At 38.3% G+C, this 23,239-nt stretch overlaps 1 protein-coding gene across 1 annotated transcript in view; it reads left to right on the top strand.

Moving 5' to 3' along the window:
* Window positions 1-23,239, top strand: part of LOC140242005 (shootin-1-like) — a 124,968-nt gene that overhangs the window by 96,094 nt on the left and 5,635 nt on the right. The window contains exons 5-13 of the mRNA XM_072321749.1: window positions 3,519-3,637; window positions 12,215-12,296; window positions 14,377-14,471; window positions 14,863-15,021; window positions 17,161-17,405; window positions 17,857-17,912; window positions 18,845-19,020; window positions 20,055-20,205; window positions 21,388-21,423. Of these exons, the coding sequence (XP_072177850.1) occupies window positions 3,519-3,637; window positions 12,215-12,296; window positions 14,377-14,471; window positions 14,863-15,021; window positions 17,161-17,405; window positions 17,857-17,912; window positions 18,845-19,020; window positions 20,055-20,205; window positions 21,388-21,423 (1,119 nt within the window). The remainder of the gene's footprint in view (window positions 1-3,518; window positions 3,638-12,214; window positions 12,297-14,376; window positions 14,472-14,862; window positions 15,022-17,160; window positions 17,406-17,856; window positions 17,913-18,844; window positions 19,021-20,054; window positions 20,206-21,387; window positions 21,424-23,239) is intronic.

The raw sequence follows: 23,239 nt of genomic DNA, 5'->3' as shown, positions 1-23,239 counted from the left end.
TAACACCCTTTGTCAATGATTACTGCCAACTTTCAAAGCAGTAATATTTTCTTTTTTTAAGTTATTAGAGTTAAAAGTTAAGAGTGTGCAAAAGGTTTTTAAGAAATGAAAAGGGGACTCTTTTGGACACGCCTTATCACAGTGTTCTACAAAAAGTGCTCAAGAAAAACTGCTAAAAACACAATTTACTGTCTGTTTTATGATCCCAAACTCTGCCACAATAAAGATGAAGATTTGCTCTTTCAGAAAATATGAAAAACTCAAAACAGGCTAGGTTGACTGGCTAGGTTGACCAGCTGAAGAACAGCCATTGGCTGAAGCTGGTTCCGTGCTAAAGTAAAATAAACTGAACTGAACTGAACTGATTTCACCTATTTTCAGTCCTCACACAAAATCAATGTGTGCGACTTTGCGTGTTCGTTTTATGATGCACAGTCACAAATGTATGGTCTATAGAGTAAATGCCTTAATAGTCTTCTCCTCCTCCCCCCCCCCAATAATCGTCAACAACCTCAAACAACCCAACAACAAACTCAACAACACCACAATAACCTCCAACAACTCACAACAACCCCAACAACCTCCCAACAACCCCCGGCAACACCCCAACAATCCCAAAACCATCCAACAACCTCCAACAACCCCCACAACATCCCAACAACAGAGATATTTGGCATGGCATTGTGTACCCAATCTCATCAGATGCATCCATCACATAGAAGTAGTAGTAGCAGTCATATATTATGTTATGCCTGCATCCAGCTTCTCGAGACATACCTATTACATACACTGCTGACCACTTTGCAGTTTTGTGTTACAAGATATCAGCTTAGGAGAGGCTAAAAAAAGAAATGAAGCATTGTCGCATGAGCACCCATGTAAGAAAGCATTTAAAGTACATAAAGGGGTTCCGCATTTTCACTGCTGTGTGTTTGTGTTTGTGTATGAGTGGGGTGACCGGAGCAGAACAAGTCATTTACTTTTACTCCTGGTATACAAGGGACTCGTCAGCCTGTCTAGGAATGCAATCAAGTCACTTGCCCCATCTCTGTCCCTTGGCGTCACTCTGGAGGACACTCATCAGTGATTTTGTTTTGTTTCCTTTCCTCCTTCCTTCATTCCCTAAATCTATTCATCTGTCTGTTTATCTATCTCTATATGTTTATCCATTAATCTGTCCATCTACCTATCCATTTGTCCATCTAGTCATCACTCTGTTTATCTGTCTGTCCATCCTTCCATTCACCCATTCATTTATCTGTCAATCTAAACGAATGTATTCATTTTTCTCTTCATTTGTCCATTTTTCAATCAATCAATCAATCAATCAATCAATCAATCAATCTATCTATCTATCTGTGTATCTATATATTTATCCATCTATTTTTCTGTCTATACCTGTATATCTTTTTATCTACCCATATTCATTTATCTATTTATTTACCTATCAATTTATCAATCTTACCAGCAATCCTCCCCCAACTTCTCCCTCCTCCTTTCTTCCCTAGTACATCCATATCCTAAATCAACTGACTGCAGGATACTGTAAAGCCAAGTATTGCATTGAAATGTTGTCCAGCTGACAGCAAAATATGTTGTAGATTTTGTTGCAGATGATGCTGATTGTCTAAACTTTCTCTCTGCTTAAATATTCAGTGATGCATCAGGTAGGCACAACAGAAAAAAAAATTGAAAACCGAATTGCTGTGATGGTTTGATTTATGCAAGGTGTAATGCAGAATCTGATCCACTTTTAATTACATATTTCTTTGAAGTCAAGCAATTCTGAACACTTTTACACCATGCTTTTCAGCTGTTGGGTCGCAAAGCTCTCACAAGTGGGCCGTGAAGTCATTGAAAAATAAGATTCATCTTTTATCCAACTATGGGCCTCGAAAAATGTTGTAGGAGCCAAAGTGGGCCTCCGGTTTAAAAAAACAAAACAACAACAACAAGAATTTGAGAAGCGCTTCTAACTGAAAAGGAGTTTTGACAGAGAGAGCAAACTCATGTAGATTGGTACTCCAAAGTGCACCCTATCACAGTTTTTTGTCATCTTGAATGAGAAATAAGATCCAGGGCACAGATTCTAATGAGAGACTTGCCCTTTTAACAAGCAATACCATTAGAGCTAATGTGGTACATTGGTGTGGTTGCAACGTACAGTAGCGTGCACATAAATTGTTTAGCAATTATAACTACTCGCATCTCAGTTAAACGACATCAACGTTGCGCACGGTTTTGTAAATGTTAATGGTAGGATGAAAAGACCCCCGTGTTCAGCTAATGATGTAATAAGTCTACTTTGACGTAATTTCCTCAGAGCAATGTGGCCGTGCATTTACTGAGCGATCTTTTTAACCCCCTGAAAACGATGTGACTTTCTTCCAATTCACACAGTCACCACAGACCCTAGCTCAAGTTTTCTGAAAATTTGACTGCCATAGATAATCCCAGTCAGAATTACTATGTCTTAGCTTTGACACCACATGCTACTAACTTTCTTCATTTTTTTTACCCATTTTTTCATTGAAGAAGAGACAGTTAAAATCAAAATGGAAATCCGATAACTCACATTTGAATATGAAAGTTGAGATTCTATGCAGTATGACATTTGGTTGAAAAACTGAGACAATCAGCATAAAAATTCACTGATAAAAATGGATTTTACGGCACTACAACTTTCAGTAGTATCATATCCAAAGGTAGCAAATTTGCAGAACATCATGAGAGCCAGAATGATATCATTTAGTAGTCAAAATATATTTGAGGCTTGGTTGTGATAATGTACAGATTCAGTAATCTGTATGTACCTGATCAAACTGAATTGCCTTTGAACAAAATTCTGTCCACTCTTCCTCCACACTACACATCAGCACACTTATCATCTACCTTTTTTCCTATGTCTTTCAGATCTATTGGTGAAGCATTTTGCGTAGGCCTAGAACGATGATGAAGCCTGTAGATTTTAGAAAGGTTTTGTCTGAATTATAGTACCTCGTTGTTGTATAAATCAGTTTTGAGTTGTTGTTTTATTCATTTTTTTTTCTTATGGGGGAGCAGGGAATTGTGAATTGTATAGATCCAATGCAAATGAATGAAAATTAAGTACTTTCCCTTTTCACAAGAAAGACTGAGCAATATTCCCCTCCTTTAAGACAATAGTACAGTGAACCAATATTATGGGAGGTGATATTTTTGTGAGATGTCAATGTAAATACTGTAAAAGTGGAAATTTTTGCGGTGGTGAAATTTTTGTGCATTTTGCGCAACCAGAAACTAGTGCGAAAATAAAAGCATGTGAATATTTTTGCTTGCCGTAAAGTGCAAGCAGTTGATTTCTTGATTCCACGGAATTCAAAACCTGCAAAACTCTTCTTACCCGGCCGAGCGTGAAAAATAAGTCGCGCGAAAATATCCACTTTTACAGTATAGTTACAGATACAGAGGTAGATTTATGTAACTATAAATATGTATGTGTAGTGATGTAATTTATGTTTTTTTAATGCCACATGCAGCATTGAAGGAGGAGTTGTGCCAGGCCAAGAAAGACGTCCAGTTTGCCATCGCCGAGAGAGATGAACGTCAAGATGACCTGGCCTTTGCACAGAACCAAGTGGCACAACTCAAGGATCAGGTACGCTCCACAGCATTTCATTTTGTCTCTTCCCACAATTCAAGTGGTTTTCATACATTTGATTGCATACATGTGATATTGCACTGTAATACCATTATTTGCTTGTAAAAACTCATTTCATGCCCATCTTATGTAATTGTTGTCGTCAATATGGCAGACTTGATACTTGGGCTCATGCACTCAGAGAGTAGAGCCCTGGAATGTGAACAAAGCTACCAGAACCTTGTTTGTTTACATATAAAATGGAATCAATAAATGGAATAGATTGCTACTACAGTATATTGAAGGAGAATAAATAACCAATATACATGTGCATTGAGATCATGCAGCCATATTGTAGTAGAACACATCAGCAAAGTGTGATGAATATCCGACAATCCGTTGAAAAAATTATGAGTTGTTGAAGTTTTGGTGCAGCCATTGCTGGGTGAAAGGACTACTACAGTTCATGACATCACATATTGACAACAATATAAAGAAAATATAAAGAGAATTTTAGAAAATTTCATGCTCCAAAGAGGTAAGCCAAGTGCTCTTGCATTATGCTAGAAAAGTGAAAAATGTTGAATATGTTTTATATTGTTTTTAGGTGATACGCTATCAGCGTATCACCTATTGTGATTGTCAAAATCTCTCTTTATTAGGTGATACGCTATCAGCGTATCACCTATTGTGATTGTCAAAATCTCTCTTTATTTTTTTTCATTCTTCTTTCTTTCTGGACAATTTTGTGTCGTCAATATCTCAAGAATGACATTACGAAATAACATGACATTTTCAGTCAACATGTCTCATGACAAAATCTAGCCACAATAAGGTTTTCATGACAGTAACATATCTATGACGTCATCTAGGCGCCATTTTGTGATTTTCGGACCTTGTCACATGATCGATCATAACTTCATAACTAGATGTCATTTCTGTATCATTTTCGGTGGACATGAAGTTCAGGTCACGCTCTATCTTACTTTTTAACGCTAGTTACACAGGTCATCATTACGCGCGCGTAAGCGCGCGTCAAAATTTTAAAAGGCTCAAAACGACTTCCCAATGGGAAATCTCGAAGTTTCAGACAATTTTAAGCGTTTCAAACATTTTCTCGCGTGCGCGTCCGTCCGCGCAATTTCGCGCGCAGAGCCCGTAAGCAACATGAAAATGCATTTTTTTTGACTGATTTGGATTCCTGATACTTTGAGTAATAATATCCATTGATTTCCGATCGATTTCGACCTATAACAAAGGAATGCACTGGCGTCAAAGTTGAAATTCCGCGTGCGCGTCTTTCTGCAAATATAGTGAAAAAACATGTCTTTGTTTATTTCGCCATAGCTCTTTAAATCGTCCGTTGATCCTATATTTCTATTGCATATTACAAAAGTATATGAATTGTAAATAACATTCCAAGTATCAGTATTGCCAGGAAAACGCGATGACATCATCATATCATCATTTTAAATAAAAAAAGTGGAATTGATTTTTTTGAGGTACTGTTTCTGACATTCATTTGCTCGTATCTCTGTTGTTTAAGCTCAATATTACCCCAAATTCAGATTTGTTGCACTTTGAACATTTGCCTTTCAAGTCCATGTGATGGTTTTGAAATATGATGACGTCATCATACTAGAAATTGTGATTAAAGGTAAAGACTCAAAATCAGACAAGTTTACGTGTTATGTCTATGGGAGGTGATTTTTTTTTAAACCATGCATTGACTTGACAACGTTTAAGCACCTTTACCTCATCTGATTTTACTCCATTTCCTCCGAAACATAAATATGTTGTAGCTGAGACAATAAGCTTTAGTAATCATGCATTTTATGTTTTCAAATCTCCTCATCAGGTTGACAATTTTGCAATTTAAAACTGAAAATGAGAATGCAATCTGTACGGAACGATTCCGAAATTTTCTTTGCAACTATATATTGATCGAATCCACGCTGCCACTTGTGGGAAGTTGAATAGCGCCATCACAAGTCAACACTGTCACGATAGTATTTAGATTTAAGTTTCGCACTCGATCTTCAGGACAGCCATGTGGCATAATCGGTTAGCGCGCTGGTTGTTCATAACGCCATACCGGAGGGCGAGAGGTTCGACTCCCGCAGGAGTTTCATCCGTTCTTTCTTTTTTTCTCTTTTTTTTTTCGGCAGTTCAGCTTTACTCCGATGTTATTTATCGTATTATTTTATCAAGTGTACGTAACCCGTGAACACGGCTGCTCTATTTCCCTTGTTTTGTATTGGAGTTTGGAGATTGGGTTTGCTTCATTAATTTTGTCACACTTAATGTTGTAAATTGCCCCTTGTTACAGTGTCCCGCTTGCCACCTTTCGTTTGCTCTTTCCTTTTCTCTTCATTGGTTATTGTTATACTGTAACAGGATAGGTAGGAACATGTACGTTTAGATAACTTGCAGGAATGGGAGCTGAATTGATTAACTCTAGTCCAGGTGTATGGCATCTCGCTCATCTCTTTGAAATTCCAGGTTGTTATTGTTTGACCCAATAAAAAAAAAACTAAAACGGAGTTGTATACAGGTTATATCTTGCTATAGAGGTATCTTGTGCCACATGAATGGAAAGCATCACTGTTTAGTAGTAGTAATGAACTTTTTCATGTTGTATATGGTATAAATATTAGTATGCACTACCTTAGGACGAGATGTTCGAGACCCGCAGGACGCTATCATTTTTTTTCTCTCTCTTTCTTTGTGTTTCTTTTGGCAGTTCAGCTTTATTCCGATCGATGTCATTTATCGTATTATCTTATCAATTATACTACCCCACGACACACAGTCGCTCAAGTTCCTTTTTTTTTTTTTTTTTTGTCGGAGGCTGGAGGTTGGATTTGCTTCGTTTATCATACGTATTGTTTAAATTGCCCTTGGTACAGTGCCCCGCTTGCCACCTTTCCTTTTCCCTTTCCTTTTCTCTACGTTTGTTCCTGTTATATTGTCACAAGACAGGTCGGAAAATAATTTGCATAACTTAACTGGAGCAGGAATGGCAACTGAATGAATTAACTCTAGGCCAGGTGTATGGCGTCTCGCTCATCTCTTTGAAATTCCAGGATGTTATTGTTTGACGCAATAACGGAGTTGTAGACAGGTTTTATGTTGCTATAGAGGTATCTTGTGCCACATGAGTAGAAGGCATCACTGTTTAGTAGTAGTAATGAACTTTTTCATGTTCCTCCATGTCAATTATAGTGTGGTTTAAAGGGGTTGTGTGTCTATCTGCCAAAGAAAAGGAATAACTTATTTTCGTCATGGCTGTTTCTCTATACGTAGCCGTAGGTAATGAGTGTTGTTGGTATCTGAGCAGTGAAGAACAGAGCATCAGGCTAAAATCCCCCTTAGTTATACGCGCTAAGCGTTCAATTTGATATATCTTTCTTTATGAAGTCCATCCCTGCTAATGGAGTTACAGAATTATGTTATGACACGTTTCACTGAAAGTTTGTAAAGCAAAGTTTATGGACAAGGCAAGCAATTGTACATGAATATACCTACCATTGATTTCAGAGGGAAATTATGGTATGCATAAATGTAAGGGTATCATTGCTTTGGAATTGCTGAGACAATATGCTTGGCACGAGGGCTTCCACTTCTAATAACTGATCCCTTTGAAGATGTGTCGGTCACGGGTGATCGTCATGATTCATCTTTCACGTAGAAGCTTACGTTCCACACTCTTGGTTCGAGAAGACCTACCATCATACTTCAAATTATTATTAAAGGTAAAGACTCAAAATCAGACAAGTTTACGTGTTATCTCTATGGGAGGTGATTTTTTTTTAATGTGCATTGACTTGACAACGTTTAAGCACCTTTATCTCAGATGATTTTGCTCCATTTCCTCTGTAACTTAAGTGTGTGGTAACTGAGACAATAAGCTGCAGTAATCATGCATGTTATTCTTTGAAATCTCTTCATTAGTTTGACAATTTTGCAGTTTAAAACTGAAAATGAGAATGGAATGTGGACAAAACGATTCCTGATTCATCTTTCCCATACATAAGTTTACGTTCCTCTTTTTTTCTCGTCGAGACGTATGGCCGAGTGGTTAAAGGCGACGTCTCAGAGACGTGAGGTTGCACACGTGCGGGTTCGAACCCCACAAGATCACGAAACAAAATACTCAGCTATTTTACTTTTTTTTCTTCAATTTTGTATTACATATTCGTCCATGTAGAAATCACATTCGTATATAAACGCACCTATACACACACACAGACACACACACACACACCATATCCCTCTTTTTTGTGTTGGAGACCATATTGCTTCGACTGCTGCAAAATTTTGCAGGCTGACTTTGTCAAACTGATCATAATATGTAATGACGACGACGAAGGTGTTGTACTTTGAACAATTGTCTTTCAAGACCACATCATTGTTTTGTACTTTGATGACGTCATCACACTGAAAATTGTGATTAAAGGCAAGGTATCAAAACCAGCCGATTATAGGTTTTATGTTTACGGCACGTATTTTTCCCAAGTTGCCAGAAATGGCATAGCGACATCAGTAGTTACAAGGCCGCATTTCCGTCTAGCAATGCAATACATGTTCACACGGCCACGTTGGTTGAGTGGGCATTGACTTTTTTCCCTGTAATATCTATACATTTCTTTTTTGCCTTATTTCCGTGGATGTCCCGTGGCCGAGAGGTTAGGGAAACGGTTTTGCATGCAAACTCAATTATAACTTCAAGGTGTCTTTTCTTTGTCGATCACAGATGACCGACATCTGATAACCCCAAGCGTATCACCTAACTCGTCAGTCTGACGAGTTTCATATCTCGTTTCTTTTTATTCTTCTTTCTTTCTGGACAATTTTGTGTCATCAATATCTCAAGAATGACATTACGAAATAACATGACATTTTCAGGGAACATGTCTCATGACAAAATCTAGCCACAATAAGGTTTTCATGGCAGTAACATATCTATGACGTCATCTAGGCGCCATTTTGTGATTTTCGGACCATGTTACATGATCGATCATAACTTCATAACTAAAGGTCATTTCTGTATCATTTTCGGTGGACATTAAGTTCAGGTCACGCTCTATCTTACATTTTAATGCTAATTACCTAGGACATTATTACGCGCGCGTACGCGCGCGTCAAACTTTTAAAAGGCTCAAAACAACTTACCAATGGGAAATCTCGAAGTTTCAGACAATTTTAAGCGTTTCGCGCGTTCGCGTCCGTCCGCACATTTTCGCGCGTAGTGCGCGTAAGCAAAATCAAAATGCACATTTTTTGACAGATTTGGATTCCTGATACATTAAGCAACAATATCCCTTGATTTCCGATCAATTTTGACCTATAACAAAGGAATGCGTTGGCGTCAAAGTTGAAATTTCGTGTGCGCGTCTATGTGCAAATATAGCGAAAAACATGTCTTTGTTTATTTCGCCATAGCTCTTTAAAACGTCTGGTTACCCTATGTTTTTATTGCATATTACAAAAACATATGAATGGGAAATAACGTTTCAAGTATCAATATCTCCATGAATACATTATGACGTCATCATATCATTATCTGAAATCAAAAAAGTGGAATTAATTTTTTTAAGGTACTGTTTCTGACATTCATTTGCTCGTATCTCTTTTGTTTAAGCTCAATATTATCCCAAATTCAGATATGTTGTACTTTGAACATTTGCCTTTCATGTCCATGTCATAGTTTTGAAATTTGATGACGTCATCATGCTTTAAATTGTGTTTAAAGGTAAAGACGCAAAATCGGACAAGTTTACGTGTTATGTCTATGGGAGGTGATTTGTTTAGAAACCATGCATTGACTTGACAACGTTTAAGCACCTTTATCTCAGCTGATTTTGCTTCATTTCCTCTGAAACTTTAGTATGTTGTAGCTGTGACAATAAGCTGCAGTAATCATGCATTTTATTCTTTGAAATCTCCTCATGAGGTTGACAATTTTGCAATTTAAAACTGAAAATGAGAATGGAATGAGGACCAAACGATTCCTGATTCATCTTTAACGTACATAAGTTTACGTTCCTCTAATTTTCTCGTCGAGACGTATGGCCGAGTGGGTAGAGGCGTCGTCTTAGAAACGTGAGGTTGCACACGTACGGGTTCGATCCTCACAAGAGCACGAAAGAAAATAATATTTTTTTTTTTACTTTTTTTTTCTTCAATGGAGTACTACACCTTCGTCCATGTAGAAATCATGTTTCCACGTAAACACACCTGTACGCACACACTCACACAGTATACCTTTGTTTTGCGTTGGAGACTGCATTACTTCGATTGCTGCAAAATCATAGTTTTGGAGGCTGGGCTTTTCAAACTGATATAGTATATTGTAACGAAATGAAATTTGTTCATATCAATTTGGTAACACAATGTAGTCGTGGTTACTTTGTGCTGATTTATACATGTAACAAGCTATACATTGTAAAAAAGGTATTCAGTCTTCTGTATTGATGATTATTTGTCAATTAGTGGTTTTTGTGGAGTTTCAGATAGTGATAAAAAGTATGGATGATAAGTGCAGCGATAATTCCTACAGTTAGTTCAAAGTTGTGTTACAGATGTTTGATACATACATTTAACATTGTGTGTGTGTATATACGTGTGTATACAGGTTGGCCATATGACACATTCTAGACAATTAATCTTAATTGATTAGCAAACGTAATCAGCTATGGAACTGAATATGGTACTAATGTATGATGTTAATGATTCTAATTAAACTGTGACGAGTTTAAAGGGATAGCATAACTGTGTGTAAAAATAAGGCAATTATAAGGAAATATTAAGGCAATTTGATAACCATGCCTATAATAATTTCATACAGGTACTAGTGCCTGCCTCATATTTTTGATAGATCGTCATGTCAATAGCAAACTGACAACGTACGATGAATGTGTTATACATTGAACAAATGTCTTTGAAGTCCATAACGTTCCCCATATTTTCCCGTCGGGACGTGTGGCCGAGTGGTTAAAGGCGACGTCTCAGAGATGTGAGGTTGCGGGTTCGATTCCCACAAGATCACGAAACAAAATACTTAGCTACTTTACTGTTTTTTTTCTTCAGTTTTGTATTACATATTCGTTCATGTAGAAATCACGTTCGTATATAAACGCACCTATACACACACAGAGACACACACACACGCCATATCCCTCTTTTTTGTGTGTTGGAGACCACATTGCTTCGACTGCAGCAAATTTTGCAGGTTGACTTTGTCAAACCGATCATAGTATGTAATGACGACGACTGAGGTGTTGTACTTTGAACAATTGTCTTTCAAGACCATGTCATTGTTTTGTAATTTGATGACGTCATTACACTGAAAATTGTGATTAAAGGCAAGGTATCAAAACCAGCCGATTATAGGTTTTATGTCTGCGGGACGTATTTTTCCCAAGTTGCCAGAAATGGCATAGCGACCTCAGTCGTTACAAGGCCGCTTTTCCGTCTAGCAATGCAATAGATGTTCACACGGCCACGTTAGTTGAGTGGGCATTGACTTTCCCCCTGTTATATCTATACATTGTTGTTGTTTTTTTTTGTCTCACCATTACCGTGGATGACCCGTGGCCGAGTGGTTACGAAACGGTTTCGCATGCACGCTCAATATAACTTCAAGGTGCCTATATCACATTCTTTTCTTTGTCGATCACAGATGACTGTCATCTGATGACCACAAGCGTATCACCTAACTCGTCCTCAATGTGACGAGTTTTCATGTCTCGTCTATGATTGATTTCATAAAATGTTGCAGTCTTCTCATCTGGTCATAGCGGCATTAAAACTTTAAATATCCATAACTTTTGAACCGATTGTCCGATTTTCCTCAAACATTCACTGATGTGACATATAAATTAGGCTGCTTTTCACTCAATCCACATAATATTTAGGTTTTATTCTCAAAACTTTCATTCTCAAAACTTTCATTCTGTTTGGGTTTTATTGGGGACTGGGTCATTTCATGAATGATTGACATTTCAATTGTTTGAACAAAAAATATACCGCTCCCAGAGTGAGACGATATCCCGCTTGGTTGCTTAACTCCCTCAAAAAGGTCCACTATTTCCAATTTTGAACCCCCCCATGAAAATCCTAGTTACTTGCCTGATTAGGAATAAATGTCTTATTTGTTCATCAAAGTTTTACTGGAACATCAAATCCTTATACCACACTGGAGGATTAACAGGGAAAATTTGCAGCATTGTTCAAGCTTTAATTGACAAAACCTGCAGGCGACAGTGCACTGACATTTGAGTTGCCGATAAAGTCAAGCAGCTCGCCACACGGGGTCACGCAGTAAAGCTGTTTACATCCTCTACTATGTTAGCAGATGGCTCAATCGTATCCAGTGGAGATCTGCGCTGTGCTCATTAAGGATCTAGATCTCACGGAGTTCTCAAAACCAAGAGGCAGCATTTCTCCCTGTTTTGGTTTTTTGTTTTCTTTGTTTATTTTCTTTGTATAAAAGGTCACTGTCTCTGACATTATAGATTCAACTGCTGGCCCCTGAGTTCTTTTCTCACTCCTGTCTTTTGGTATTGTTTTTTTTTTTTTTTTTGCCATCAGCTGAAACATGAAACGTTGGCCCACGAGAAGACGAAGAAGGCCTTGCAAGAGAGGGATAACATCATTAACCAGCTGAAGCGAGGTAAGGATCGAGGCTCGTTTGTGCCGCAAACGAGCCATTATTACTGCGAGAGCACGGTGCCACTCCTCAAAATGTGTGTGAGCATCATACTTTGTTGTTGTTGTTGTCACAAGGGGAGAAATATTTGTTTATTGTTTGGACGTACAATTAGAAGGCATGTGGTAAGGATTAGAGTTCTTCATGTCATGAAAATATCTGTCATAGACTTTCAAGTGCAGATGTATAACACACAAATATTTCATTCAAAATTGCCTTATAATGTAGGCCCTACATAAAGACAGGAAGATTTCAACCTTTAACCATGTGATTGCAGGTAGTTGGAAAAATAGATTGACTGGTTTAGTGATTAATGAATACATAGGTTTATGTGATACCATAATTGACAGCAAGAAAGATGACAGCTAGAACAAATTAATAGATGGATTGATTTTCAGGAGAGACAGTAATAGATGAAAAAAAAAAAAGACGAAAAATGAATACTGCCAGAAAAAAAAAGAAAAAAGAAGAGGATGAAAAATAGCATTTGCCATATAGGATTTACAGACTGAAAGAGCACAATATTGTGCATGATTAGCTTTGTAAATGCATGTATGTGCATGTGTGTGTGTGTGTGTGTGCTTGTGTGTCTGTGTGTGTGTTTATGATACTGTCAGACAAGAACAAGATAAAGAGGGAAAATGCATGCTGTAAGAGCTAGGCACAGCTTGCATCAAATTGAATGTGTCTGACAGTGAGTGCCAGCCTCGCCGAGACATAAATCACATCTACTCCCCCCACCATGCCAAAATCAGGGATCCCGTTCCTAATAGCGCCACTGCTGGCACTGAATGTGTGCCCCAAAGTTCAGTCTCATTCATCATTGTCTTGGTCGGATGTGGGGGAGGGGGAGGGAGAGGGGGAGGGGATGGATTGGGAGCAGTAGCAGTACAAGGGGGGGGGGGAATGTTCAGCTTTATTCATTATTAAAGTCTGGATGGGGTGTAGGGGAAGGGGGAAGGAGGGGGGCAGTACAAGGGGTTGCTCATGTTTTATAGTCTCATTTGTCATTTAAGTCTGGGTGAGGTGTGGGGGAAGGGAGTGGGATGGTACTAAAGTTGCAAATGTGACATTTGCAAAAAGAGGGATTCCCATAAAAATGGTAACATCCACACTCACCCCTTACCCTGGTTGATTTGGTAGGAGACATCACAAAGGGGGGGGGGGATGAGTACAATTTGCAGCAACTGAATGTCAGATGCCTGTTTATAAGTGTTTGCACAATTTTCAGTTGGTGGAACTAAAGTAAGAGCACTTAGAAAATGTTTGTTTGTTTTTTTTCCCTAGTGGTGTATGAGACATCATGACATTTTTAGCTGCTATTACACACACACAATCTGAATCAAGTTATTAACTGGTATTTGAAATTGATGATTGCCACCTAGATCAATATTAAGATATTGTCAGAAAATGCAATATGGTATGTGTGTGGAAACTCATGATAAAAATCAACAAATATTAAATATGCCTCGCTGTATATTTGATGGAAGCAGAATGATTAGATGTTTTGAGGGGTTTTTTTGGGGGGAAGGGCGATGGCAAATAATAAGTAGTCAAATTGAGTGGATACAGAAAATAAATTGCATTTACCTATCTTTTCTTGAGATCACCCAAATGAAATGAATATTTGAAGTGAAATGGTTAGATCCAATCCGAAGGAAAGATCTCATATCCTTGGAGATAGGCATGGTAACCGTGTAATAATGATACATGTAGGTGAACATCATGCTTGAGTTGATTTGAATTTAGTCCCCTATTTAAAGAAAAAAAAGTTTACAAGAAAACCAGTTAGCAAATAAAGAATACTTGTGCAATACAAGACAAGTTACATAAAAGAATAAAATGCATTGGATCACAGCAAACCATTAGGAAATACAACACATTGACATTCTGCTTTGACATTGGGAAAAGGTGTTAGGTGTTTATGTTTCAAAGTGTAGAGCATCATATCAGAAATGTGATAAAAGAGTGATGCTGATGTCTTTTTGCAGTCATTGTCAACCCAGAGCTAAGAATTTGTATATCTTTAAACTCTTTTTGACAGTGTCTGCGCTGGTTTATGATGAATACAATGAGGTGCAGTCATTATATCAGAAGGAATCGGTGATGAGAGAACAGGCAGAGAAGCTTGCCACAGAGGTATGTGAAAAAAAAATTATAGCTCATTATGAGACGTTTACAATTGAGCATTATCAATAATGATAGAAACATGACAAAATTATTGCTCTGTATTGAAGATTGTCAATAATTGATAGTTGACAATAGCATCCCTACAGCCATTGTAACTTTGTTATAAGGACTGATTTATTTTAATTCCACCAGTTTTGCATCATGTGTGACACAATTGACAGGTAAAGTTTTGTGCAGGCTCATTCAAATGGTGACACAATAAATCACTTGAATATTGGCACACCATGTAAAATGCTTAAGTCTCTTGTCTTATATCATTAGCAACATGTAACATTTCCCAATGCAATATATCTTTGTATGCCTCTTCTTGTGGTGCCTCCTCCTGTGATGGGGAAAACAGTATTATGCCAAGAACAAGGAGGCAGAGGCGTTCAAGCGGCAGAGCCAGATGTTGCTAAGCGACGCCCTCAGTGGAGACACCAAGCTCCTGGAGAGTCTGAGCGAGGTGGAGAAACTGACCAAGGATATGGAGGAGATGAAGGAGACTCACAAACTGGAGGTGTGGTCCTTGCTCTATATGCTCCTCTTCATTATCATCTTCATCATCTTCATCATTGTCCTTTTCTTCTTCCTTTCATCCTATTCCTATACCCTCTCCCCTCCTACCCTCATCTGCTTTGCTGTCTCCTTTCTTTCTCCATCCTTTTCCTCTCCTCTTCCTATCCTACCCATCCTTCCCTCATCTCATCTCCTTTTTTTTCTTTACCCTCCTCTTCCGCTCCTCTTCCTACCCTTTCCCGCTTCCCTCATCATCTTCCTCTCCCTTGTCTTCCTCCTCATCTTCCTTTCCTCCTTTTCTTGCCCCCATCTGCTTCCATCTCCTTTCTTTCTTCCTCCCTTTTCCCTCCTCCTCCTCCTACCGTCTCTCTATACCCATCATCTTCTATCTTCTTTCCTTCCCCCTCCTCCTCTCCTTCTCTTCCTATGCTTCCCTCCCTCTTATGTCATCTTTTTCCTTTTCTTTTTCTTCTTTTTCTTGGTCCTCTGCCCTTACTCCTGCTCCTCTCCTTTTCCAACCATTTTCCTCTTCCCTCATCCTTTTTCTCCTCCTTCATCTTCTTCCTCCTCCTTTTCTTCCTACTCCTCCTCTCATCCTCTCCCTCAATCCTCTCATCTGCTTCTGCCTTCTCTTCTTCCTCTTTTCGTCTCCCCCTTCCTTCCCTTATCTTCCTTTCCCTATATCTTTCTCTTCCTTCTTCTATTAACAGTAGTGTAGTGGTAGTAATAGTAGTAGTAGTAGCAGTGTCACCATTGTCACCATCATCATCATCATCATCATCATCATCATCATCATCATCATCATTGAAATCATTATTGGTGTGAAGAATTTTGCAGCAATATGAGAATGGCTCCATTGCATAGATTGCAGTGCTTAAAGCTATTTTCAAAATCCAAAATTATGAATTTTGATGCGTGAAAATCCAGGATTTAGGGTTGACAATTACTTCAGGTTTCTTATTGGAGTTTATACTTTCTTTCTTTCTTTCTTTCTTTTTTTTTTCTTTTTTTTTTTGGGGGGGGGGGGTGACTTCTGTTTAGCATGATTTGGGATGTCTTACCAGAGTTGGCTCTGTCCTCAAGTGATTTGCAGCCAAATTCTCATTAACTTGATTGCATTAACCTAAGGATCACCTTGTCAGGAATAGGGACACATCAAGGATGCAATATATCACATCCAGGGAAACATGTCATAGCGGGTTACTTTTACATCAGAATATGAAGACTGTTATGTGTCTCTTTTTCCTCTATGTTCCCTCGTGGACAACCATCTGAATATGTCTCAGACATAGCAAAAACATACAGAGTTGATTTAGATTTAGAAAACTAATGCTTTTCGTTGTGACATCAGGAATATATACTAAAGCCATTAACGAGCATGATATGCTTTGGGCATGTACACTGACACTAGGAAATTTTAGCATGTTGGTTTAATTAGTGATTGCATTGAGTGTATGATGAATTTCACTTACTTTCATTGTTTCCCTCAAACAAATCTTCACACCACCAATTCACTTCTGTGAATGGGGGTATTACTTTTCTTGGCAGCTTCTATAAGATTGTTCAGCTGTGACAAACAATTACAGCAATGGTTAATTCATAGGCTATCTGAACATGTGAAGGTCAAAGGTCAGTTATTCATTGCCCAATGATGAGAACAACAATTTCTGTTTTGTTTTGTTTTGTTTTGTTTTTAATTCTATGTCTGTTACTGTAGAAGTTGTTGGCAGTAGGTGTGAGAAACCCGGCACAAACCTACAGAATTTGGCGTCTTTTCAGAAAATGTTCAGCAGTAATTTTTATCCAACCATAACCACAGAAAATAATGCCCCTTTTATGTCTCTTTGATAATGCAAAAATAATGAATACAACCTTTCTCAATAAAAATGTGAAATTTGACTTTTGTAGTTACAGTACATGAGAAATGTAGTAGCATCTTCTCGACACTCATTGGGGTTTTTTTTTCTTTGTTTTTTTATTAATGCTTGTGCCAGATTTGAACCAAGTGCCTCTGGGATTTCTTAAATCCAAATAGAGGTGATTCAGAGAAGGCATGTTTTCCTGTGAGCAATTAGTGAAGAGATACCTTTCTACCATTTGGTTCCACCTTTCATTATTTTTTGCCTTCCGATGAACACAGCTGAAGAGACTCCGGGATGAGCTGGAGCTGTCGGAGGATCGTGAAAAGATGGAGCTCCTGGAGAACAAGCTCAGCATCGCCAAGGAGGAGAACATGTCCCTGGAGAAGCAGGTGGAGGAGCTCGCGACCAAGAACAAGGAGCTGGCCTACGAGCTGAAGGAGGCCCAAAACAAACCCAGTCTTCCCAACATACCACCGCCGCCCCCTCCTCCGCCCATGCCCGCCCTACCAAAGAACCCGCTGGAGTGAGTGCACGTTTTTTGCCTTCTGTTTCGAACGCTCTGCACCATCATACAGAATCCTCAATTTCTCAGTTCAGAATGAACTGATTGGGACTAATTTCATAGCTTGTATATCACATCTCTGTTTGTGAGTGTGTGTGTGTTTGTGTGTGTGTGTGTGTATGTTTGTACAGTAAAGTTCTCCATAAAGTCACAGCAAGAATTTTTTTTTCTTTTGCAAGTTCAACATCATAATTTTGTTTCATCTTTCAGAATGTGACAGGATGAAGCAGAGTTGAATTTCCTCGTTATTGCATATTTGTTCATGAATCATTGTGGCTGCTTTTCGTCAAATTTGCAAAAGAAATGTAACCGAGCTAGCATCTCCTAAGAATTGTCATGTGCCGATTTCCAGTCATTTCTTATGTTTTTAGTGTTATGTTTTGTGTTTGTCTTTTCTTTTTCTTGCCTTCAGAATGCTGCAGAAGCTGATGAGCCGAAAACAACATAAATCCCCTTCTCCAGAGGCACGTAAGTAGACCTCGGTCATGAAGGAAGGGTTAAGGAAGATGAAGCAGAGATTGTGACTCCTGTGAAATTGGAAGGTGGTTCTCAGGATGGTTAGGGGTGGAGGAGGTGGAGGAGAATTGTTGTGAGGAGGGTGGATGATAGGTTGCTTCTTCTTCTTCTTCTTCTTCTTCTGATGATGATGATGATGATGATGATGATGATGGTGATGATGATAATACTAGTGGCAGTGTCAACTGTAATGTAGTGGTGATGATTATCACATCGGCTTAAGATGTGATTGAGAGGCTGCTGATGAGATGATGATGATGGTAGTGATTATGATTGTGATTATGACTATGATTATGATTGTTGTGATGAGGTATTGTATATGATGTGATTTTGATGGGGGTGATGAAAAAGAGAATGAGAGTAACAGTTTTTATGGTGGGGCTGGTAGTGATGGCATCAATGTGATTTTGATGATGAAAAGATGAAAATGATAATGATGGTAATCATGACTGTGGTGATGGCAGTGGTTGTGTCATTTTGTTGAAAATGAGAGTGATGACATTGAATTAATGATTATGATTATGATTGCAGTGTTTGTGGTGTGATATAGTGCTAGTGATGGTGATGATAGTGATGATCATGATGTGATTTGGTGATGATGAGAGTAATGATGAGAGAGAGATGATGATGATAATGATGACATTGATGTTTATAATTTGGGTGTGGTGATGAAGAGTTTTTTATTAACTATTGCACATTCTGAGAAGAGCTTACTAAACACTCATATCAAGTTTCAGCCCAATAGAATGCCCCAAATTTCGTCTAGACATGTTTCATAATGTATGATCTCTCAGCTGGAGATGGGAAGTCTGGGTATGGTCTTCATGAAAATCCATTGTGTCTTGTAACTAGTAATTCCTGCATTTTTCACCATGGACCTGCAGGGCAGCTGGACTCATACCAGAAGCAGTTTGAGACCGCCATGCAGGAGATGGTCAACAGAATTAGGAGGGGCGAGGTCACGCTGAGGAAGACGAAACCGAACGAAAAGCTGCCCGAGAAGAAAGTGCCGCAGGGATCGCGGGTGTCGCCGGCCGTCGCAGAGCTTGACAGCATCCTGGTAGGAAGGAGTGCTCTCTGTAGGATTATGGTGGTGATGGTGGTGATGACAATGATGTTGATGATTATGGTGATAAAGATTGTCATGAGGATAGTGCTGACATTGTACATGATGATAATGATGACTACAGCACTGATGATGATGATGATGATGATGATGATGACAGTGATAATGATAGAAAGGTGGAGGAAGAAGACCTGTGTTTCATTATTACCTCTGACAATCATTAAACAATTTAATGCTTCAGTTCGTTAACACCCTTTATCAAACCCTTTCACTTATTTCCAGGTAGATTCTAAAATCTCCATCAATGTTGAATCTGACTTGCCAGGTTCTCTTGGGCAAGTGGTTGAGGATCCTCATCCTGTCATTGGATGAATGTTTAATTCAGTTTATTAAAATTGTCAAGCTTTGCTCCCAAGTTTCAATTAGTATCATTTCATCACGTGGGCTTAGAGTACTGACATTTTACAAACCAGCTTAAAAAATAAAACTTGCTTGAAGCTTAACGAGGAATTCATTTGAAGAGAAACCATATCCTCGACTGTGGTAGCTGATGTCTAATTCAGAGAATTTTAGTCATGCTCTCTCTCTATTTGTGCAATAAATGAGCACATTCGTGGCAGTAGGGATGATAGGAAAAACTGTGATTGAAAGAATTCAAAGCATAATCTCTCGTGACACTGATTACATTGCTCTTAGATTTTGGGGATGTGTTATGTTGATTCTTCTTATCCCTCTTTCCAAAATGTCAACATCTTAGGGTGGGTACTACTGAAGTATGAGTATGTTGTTGTATGATTATACACCAGTCAATTGTAATGTGGTCTCATTCCCAAACAGATAGGTAATTGAGAAACTGGGGACTCCACATTTGTGAGCTGTTCAATAGTCAATTCAAATCTATGGCATAATTTAGTTTCCATTATCTTATTTGAAACTTAGTACCACAGCACTCTTCCTCATGCAAAACCGGCTGTAGGTCCATGAGAAATCGTAATGAAATGTCGTTCTGTTTTGCTGTTCCCCATCAGACAAACATCAAGAAGAACAGGAAAAACCGACCTATCGTCTTACCAAAGGGCACCACGGAAACAGTGGAGGATTCAAAATTCCAGGCACTGATGGAGCAGAGGAGATTAAAGTCCATGCCTGAGAAGCCACCTCCTGCTGCCGCGGCAACAAGTAAGATGGATCCTTTAAAGGGATGGTGTGGTTTTGGTTGGGATTTAGAGATTCAGATTTTTACTTTTTGCAATACAATTTGAAACCACTTATGAAATACAGTATCTAAGAGCATACAATGTGAAGAGGAATTCAAAGTTTATGTGATGAAGATAAGTTTTGAAATGGCTGAGATATCCAAAAACAAAGTAAAACAAATTTGCCCTAATAAAAAATGAGTCCCACCTTTAGGACCTCTTTGTTTTTGGATATCCAACAGAAAGTGGTACTTGTAAACGATAGGACCCACCTTTTATTGCTTTGTTTTACTTTGTTTTTGGATGTCTCAGCCACTTTAAAACCGATTTTCATCAAGTAAATTTTGAATTCCCCTTAGAATTGTATGCTTGCATATTTCATAAGAGGTCTCTCATTAATTATCTCACAGAAAATTTGGAAACCTGATGCCCCATCTCAACCAAAACTATACCATCCCCTTAAACCCCTCTTGAACGCTATAACTGCTCACATAACCTTGTGTGGTACGCATGGTTTCTGTCACACATGCTACAAGTTACTCATATATAAGCCCACATACCACAATGATTTACAATTGTTGAGTTGATGTGAATCTTTTTTCGTTTTTTTTTTTTTTTTTTTTTTTTTTTTGGGGGGGGGGGTAATCTGCAAGCATTAAACTTCTAACATATCCTTGTGTGGTACACATGGTTTCAGTCATACATTACGTTACGTGTTACACATATACGTACCATTATGATTTACATTTGCTGAGTTGATGTGAATCTTTTTTTGGTAGGTAGTCTGCAAGCAATAAACTTTTACATTAAAATATGCTGCAATAACACTGTTCATAATAATAATGATCGGTCAGTTTGCATTGTGTATGAGACAGTGCCATGAAATCTTTGTCCCCTCGAGTACATCTCGTGTATATCTCATATAAACTCTAATCCATGTCGCCAACATTTACAAAATCAACTCATTCGGAGTTCCAAGACATTTATTTGTTTGAGCTTCTTTTTCCCTGTCATTTGAAATTGCTTCATGTCCAGTTATAATACATATATTTATGTACACATATATTTGCGTTTCTATGTATATTCACATTTGCACAGACACCATCCCTTTGTGTCCTTATGTTGAATCATGTACACGAATATGTTCCATCCTGTCTCCAAACAGAATCCCCTACTAGGATGAAGCTCAAGTTCTGGCAAAGTAGGAATATCTCATGTGTATACTTTTCTTCTTTTTTTCAATACAAAATTTGCCCAGAGTGAAAATGAAGCTAAAGCTTATATGTTTATTGCTAAATTACCTCGCAGTGATGAAATTCATGTTGCCTCCCAACCCCCCCCCCCCAAAAAAAAGACATTCCTTTGGGTAGATGTCAGTATCACCAAAGTTGTAGTTTTTAGAGATATGCAAAAGTGAATGAGTACATTAATGAGGAGAAAGTGAGTTAGTAGATCTGTGAGGAGAATCCTTTGCACTGTGTAATGCAAATGTAATGTAACAGGAACATGAAGGCACTGCTTTACCATTAATGATTGGCCTAAAGTGCTGCTCAACACCATTTCCAAGCTGGCTTTGATCAGTCGCGTGAAATCAAAGTGGCAGCAGTTTTGTCAAAATCAGACCGCAAATATGAGAGTAATGTAGTCTTACTGAATATGTGATACATATGTTAATCTGGTGACAGTGATACTATTTCACACTGTGCCTAGAACAATGTCCATGGAGAATATATATATCAAGTGTAAGGCACATACAGTAAATAAGATCCCCCTAAAAATAAATTTGAAAAAAGAGGAAAAAGAATTGAAACAGAAGGCTACATTCATCGCAAATTTTTCGAAAGATATGTTTTCACATAGAGGTCTCATCTTACACTGTCATGCTTACAATGTATGTTGCCATGCATCTTTTGACTTTCAATGTCTCATTTAGCCGTATATGCCATATATTTTGCGAAATTCGCGAGTCGGGTGCCATTTGTGAATTTAAAAACACCCAAAATTATCAAGTCTAATCCCGACTTGAATGTGACATGCACACTACATTTCTCTGTTCATTACTGTATACTCCACGATCGTGACATTACCCACTCAAGAAATGGTTGGGAAGTCCTGATTTGTGAAAAATAAGACTTACTAAATATATGGTGTATACAGTAGTATATTCAAGGCTCGACACTAACTCATTGGTTGAGAATCATAAGGATGTTAAATTGGCACTAAAGTCATATTATTTGTGGCACCTTAATGCCCTTATCATTATCAACCGATGAACTTTTCTTTTGGTGGCCCAACAATTAAATTTGGTGTCCTGATCATGCCACCAAAATATATCTTTTCTTAAAAACTGGTGGTTCGACATCTATTTCTGGTGGCACTGAGCAACCAAACCACCGTTAATGTCGAGCCTTGGTATATTGGTTTACTATACGAGCTGAAATTTTCGCGTACAGATATTTTCGCGAATTGCTGCTAGGAGGACATTTTCGCGTGTTGTTATTTTCGCGGTTCAAAGGCGATTCGCGAAATTCGCGAAAATAAAACCACCGCGAAAATTTCAGCTCGTACAGTAGCGTGCAACAATACCACTTGCTTGGGGCAACTGAATTGCATTGTAGGGCATGTATTATGAATGGGTGTATGTCTGTTGTAAGTATGGCCATGCTGCTCCCCCCCCCAAAAAAATAAATAAATAAATAAATAAAAAATGGGAGAAAACCAATTATCTTTTGAAGTGTCTTGCAAACATCAGAGAACCTTAAACTTGTACACTTCAAATTTTGAGACCTGTTCACATTCAACAACCAAAAAACAGAGAGAGAGAAAAAAAAACCAATAGGATGCTTCAGACTTCACTATGCATGTGACCTGGGCCAGGAGAATCCTTATCGAGCTGCTAAAATCACATATCCTTGTTTGTTGTAGGAACACAACGGGTACACCTTTTAAGCTATAAAATGGTGGTTGTATAAAAGTCTGCTGAAAACTTTCTTGCAAAGTTTAGTCTCTGCCAGATG

This window comes from Diadema setosum, chromosome 18 (assembly GCF_964275005.1).
Source record: "Diadema setosum chromosome 18, eeDiaSeto1, whole genome shotgun sequence".
NCBI lineage: Eukaryota > Metazoa > Echinodermata > Echinoidea > Diadematoida > Diadematidae > Diadema > Diadema setosum.
Note: the sequence above shows the minus strand (reverse complement) of the source record. Positions and strands in the feature narration are given on the sequence as shown.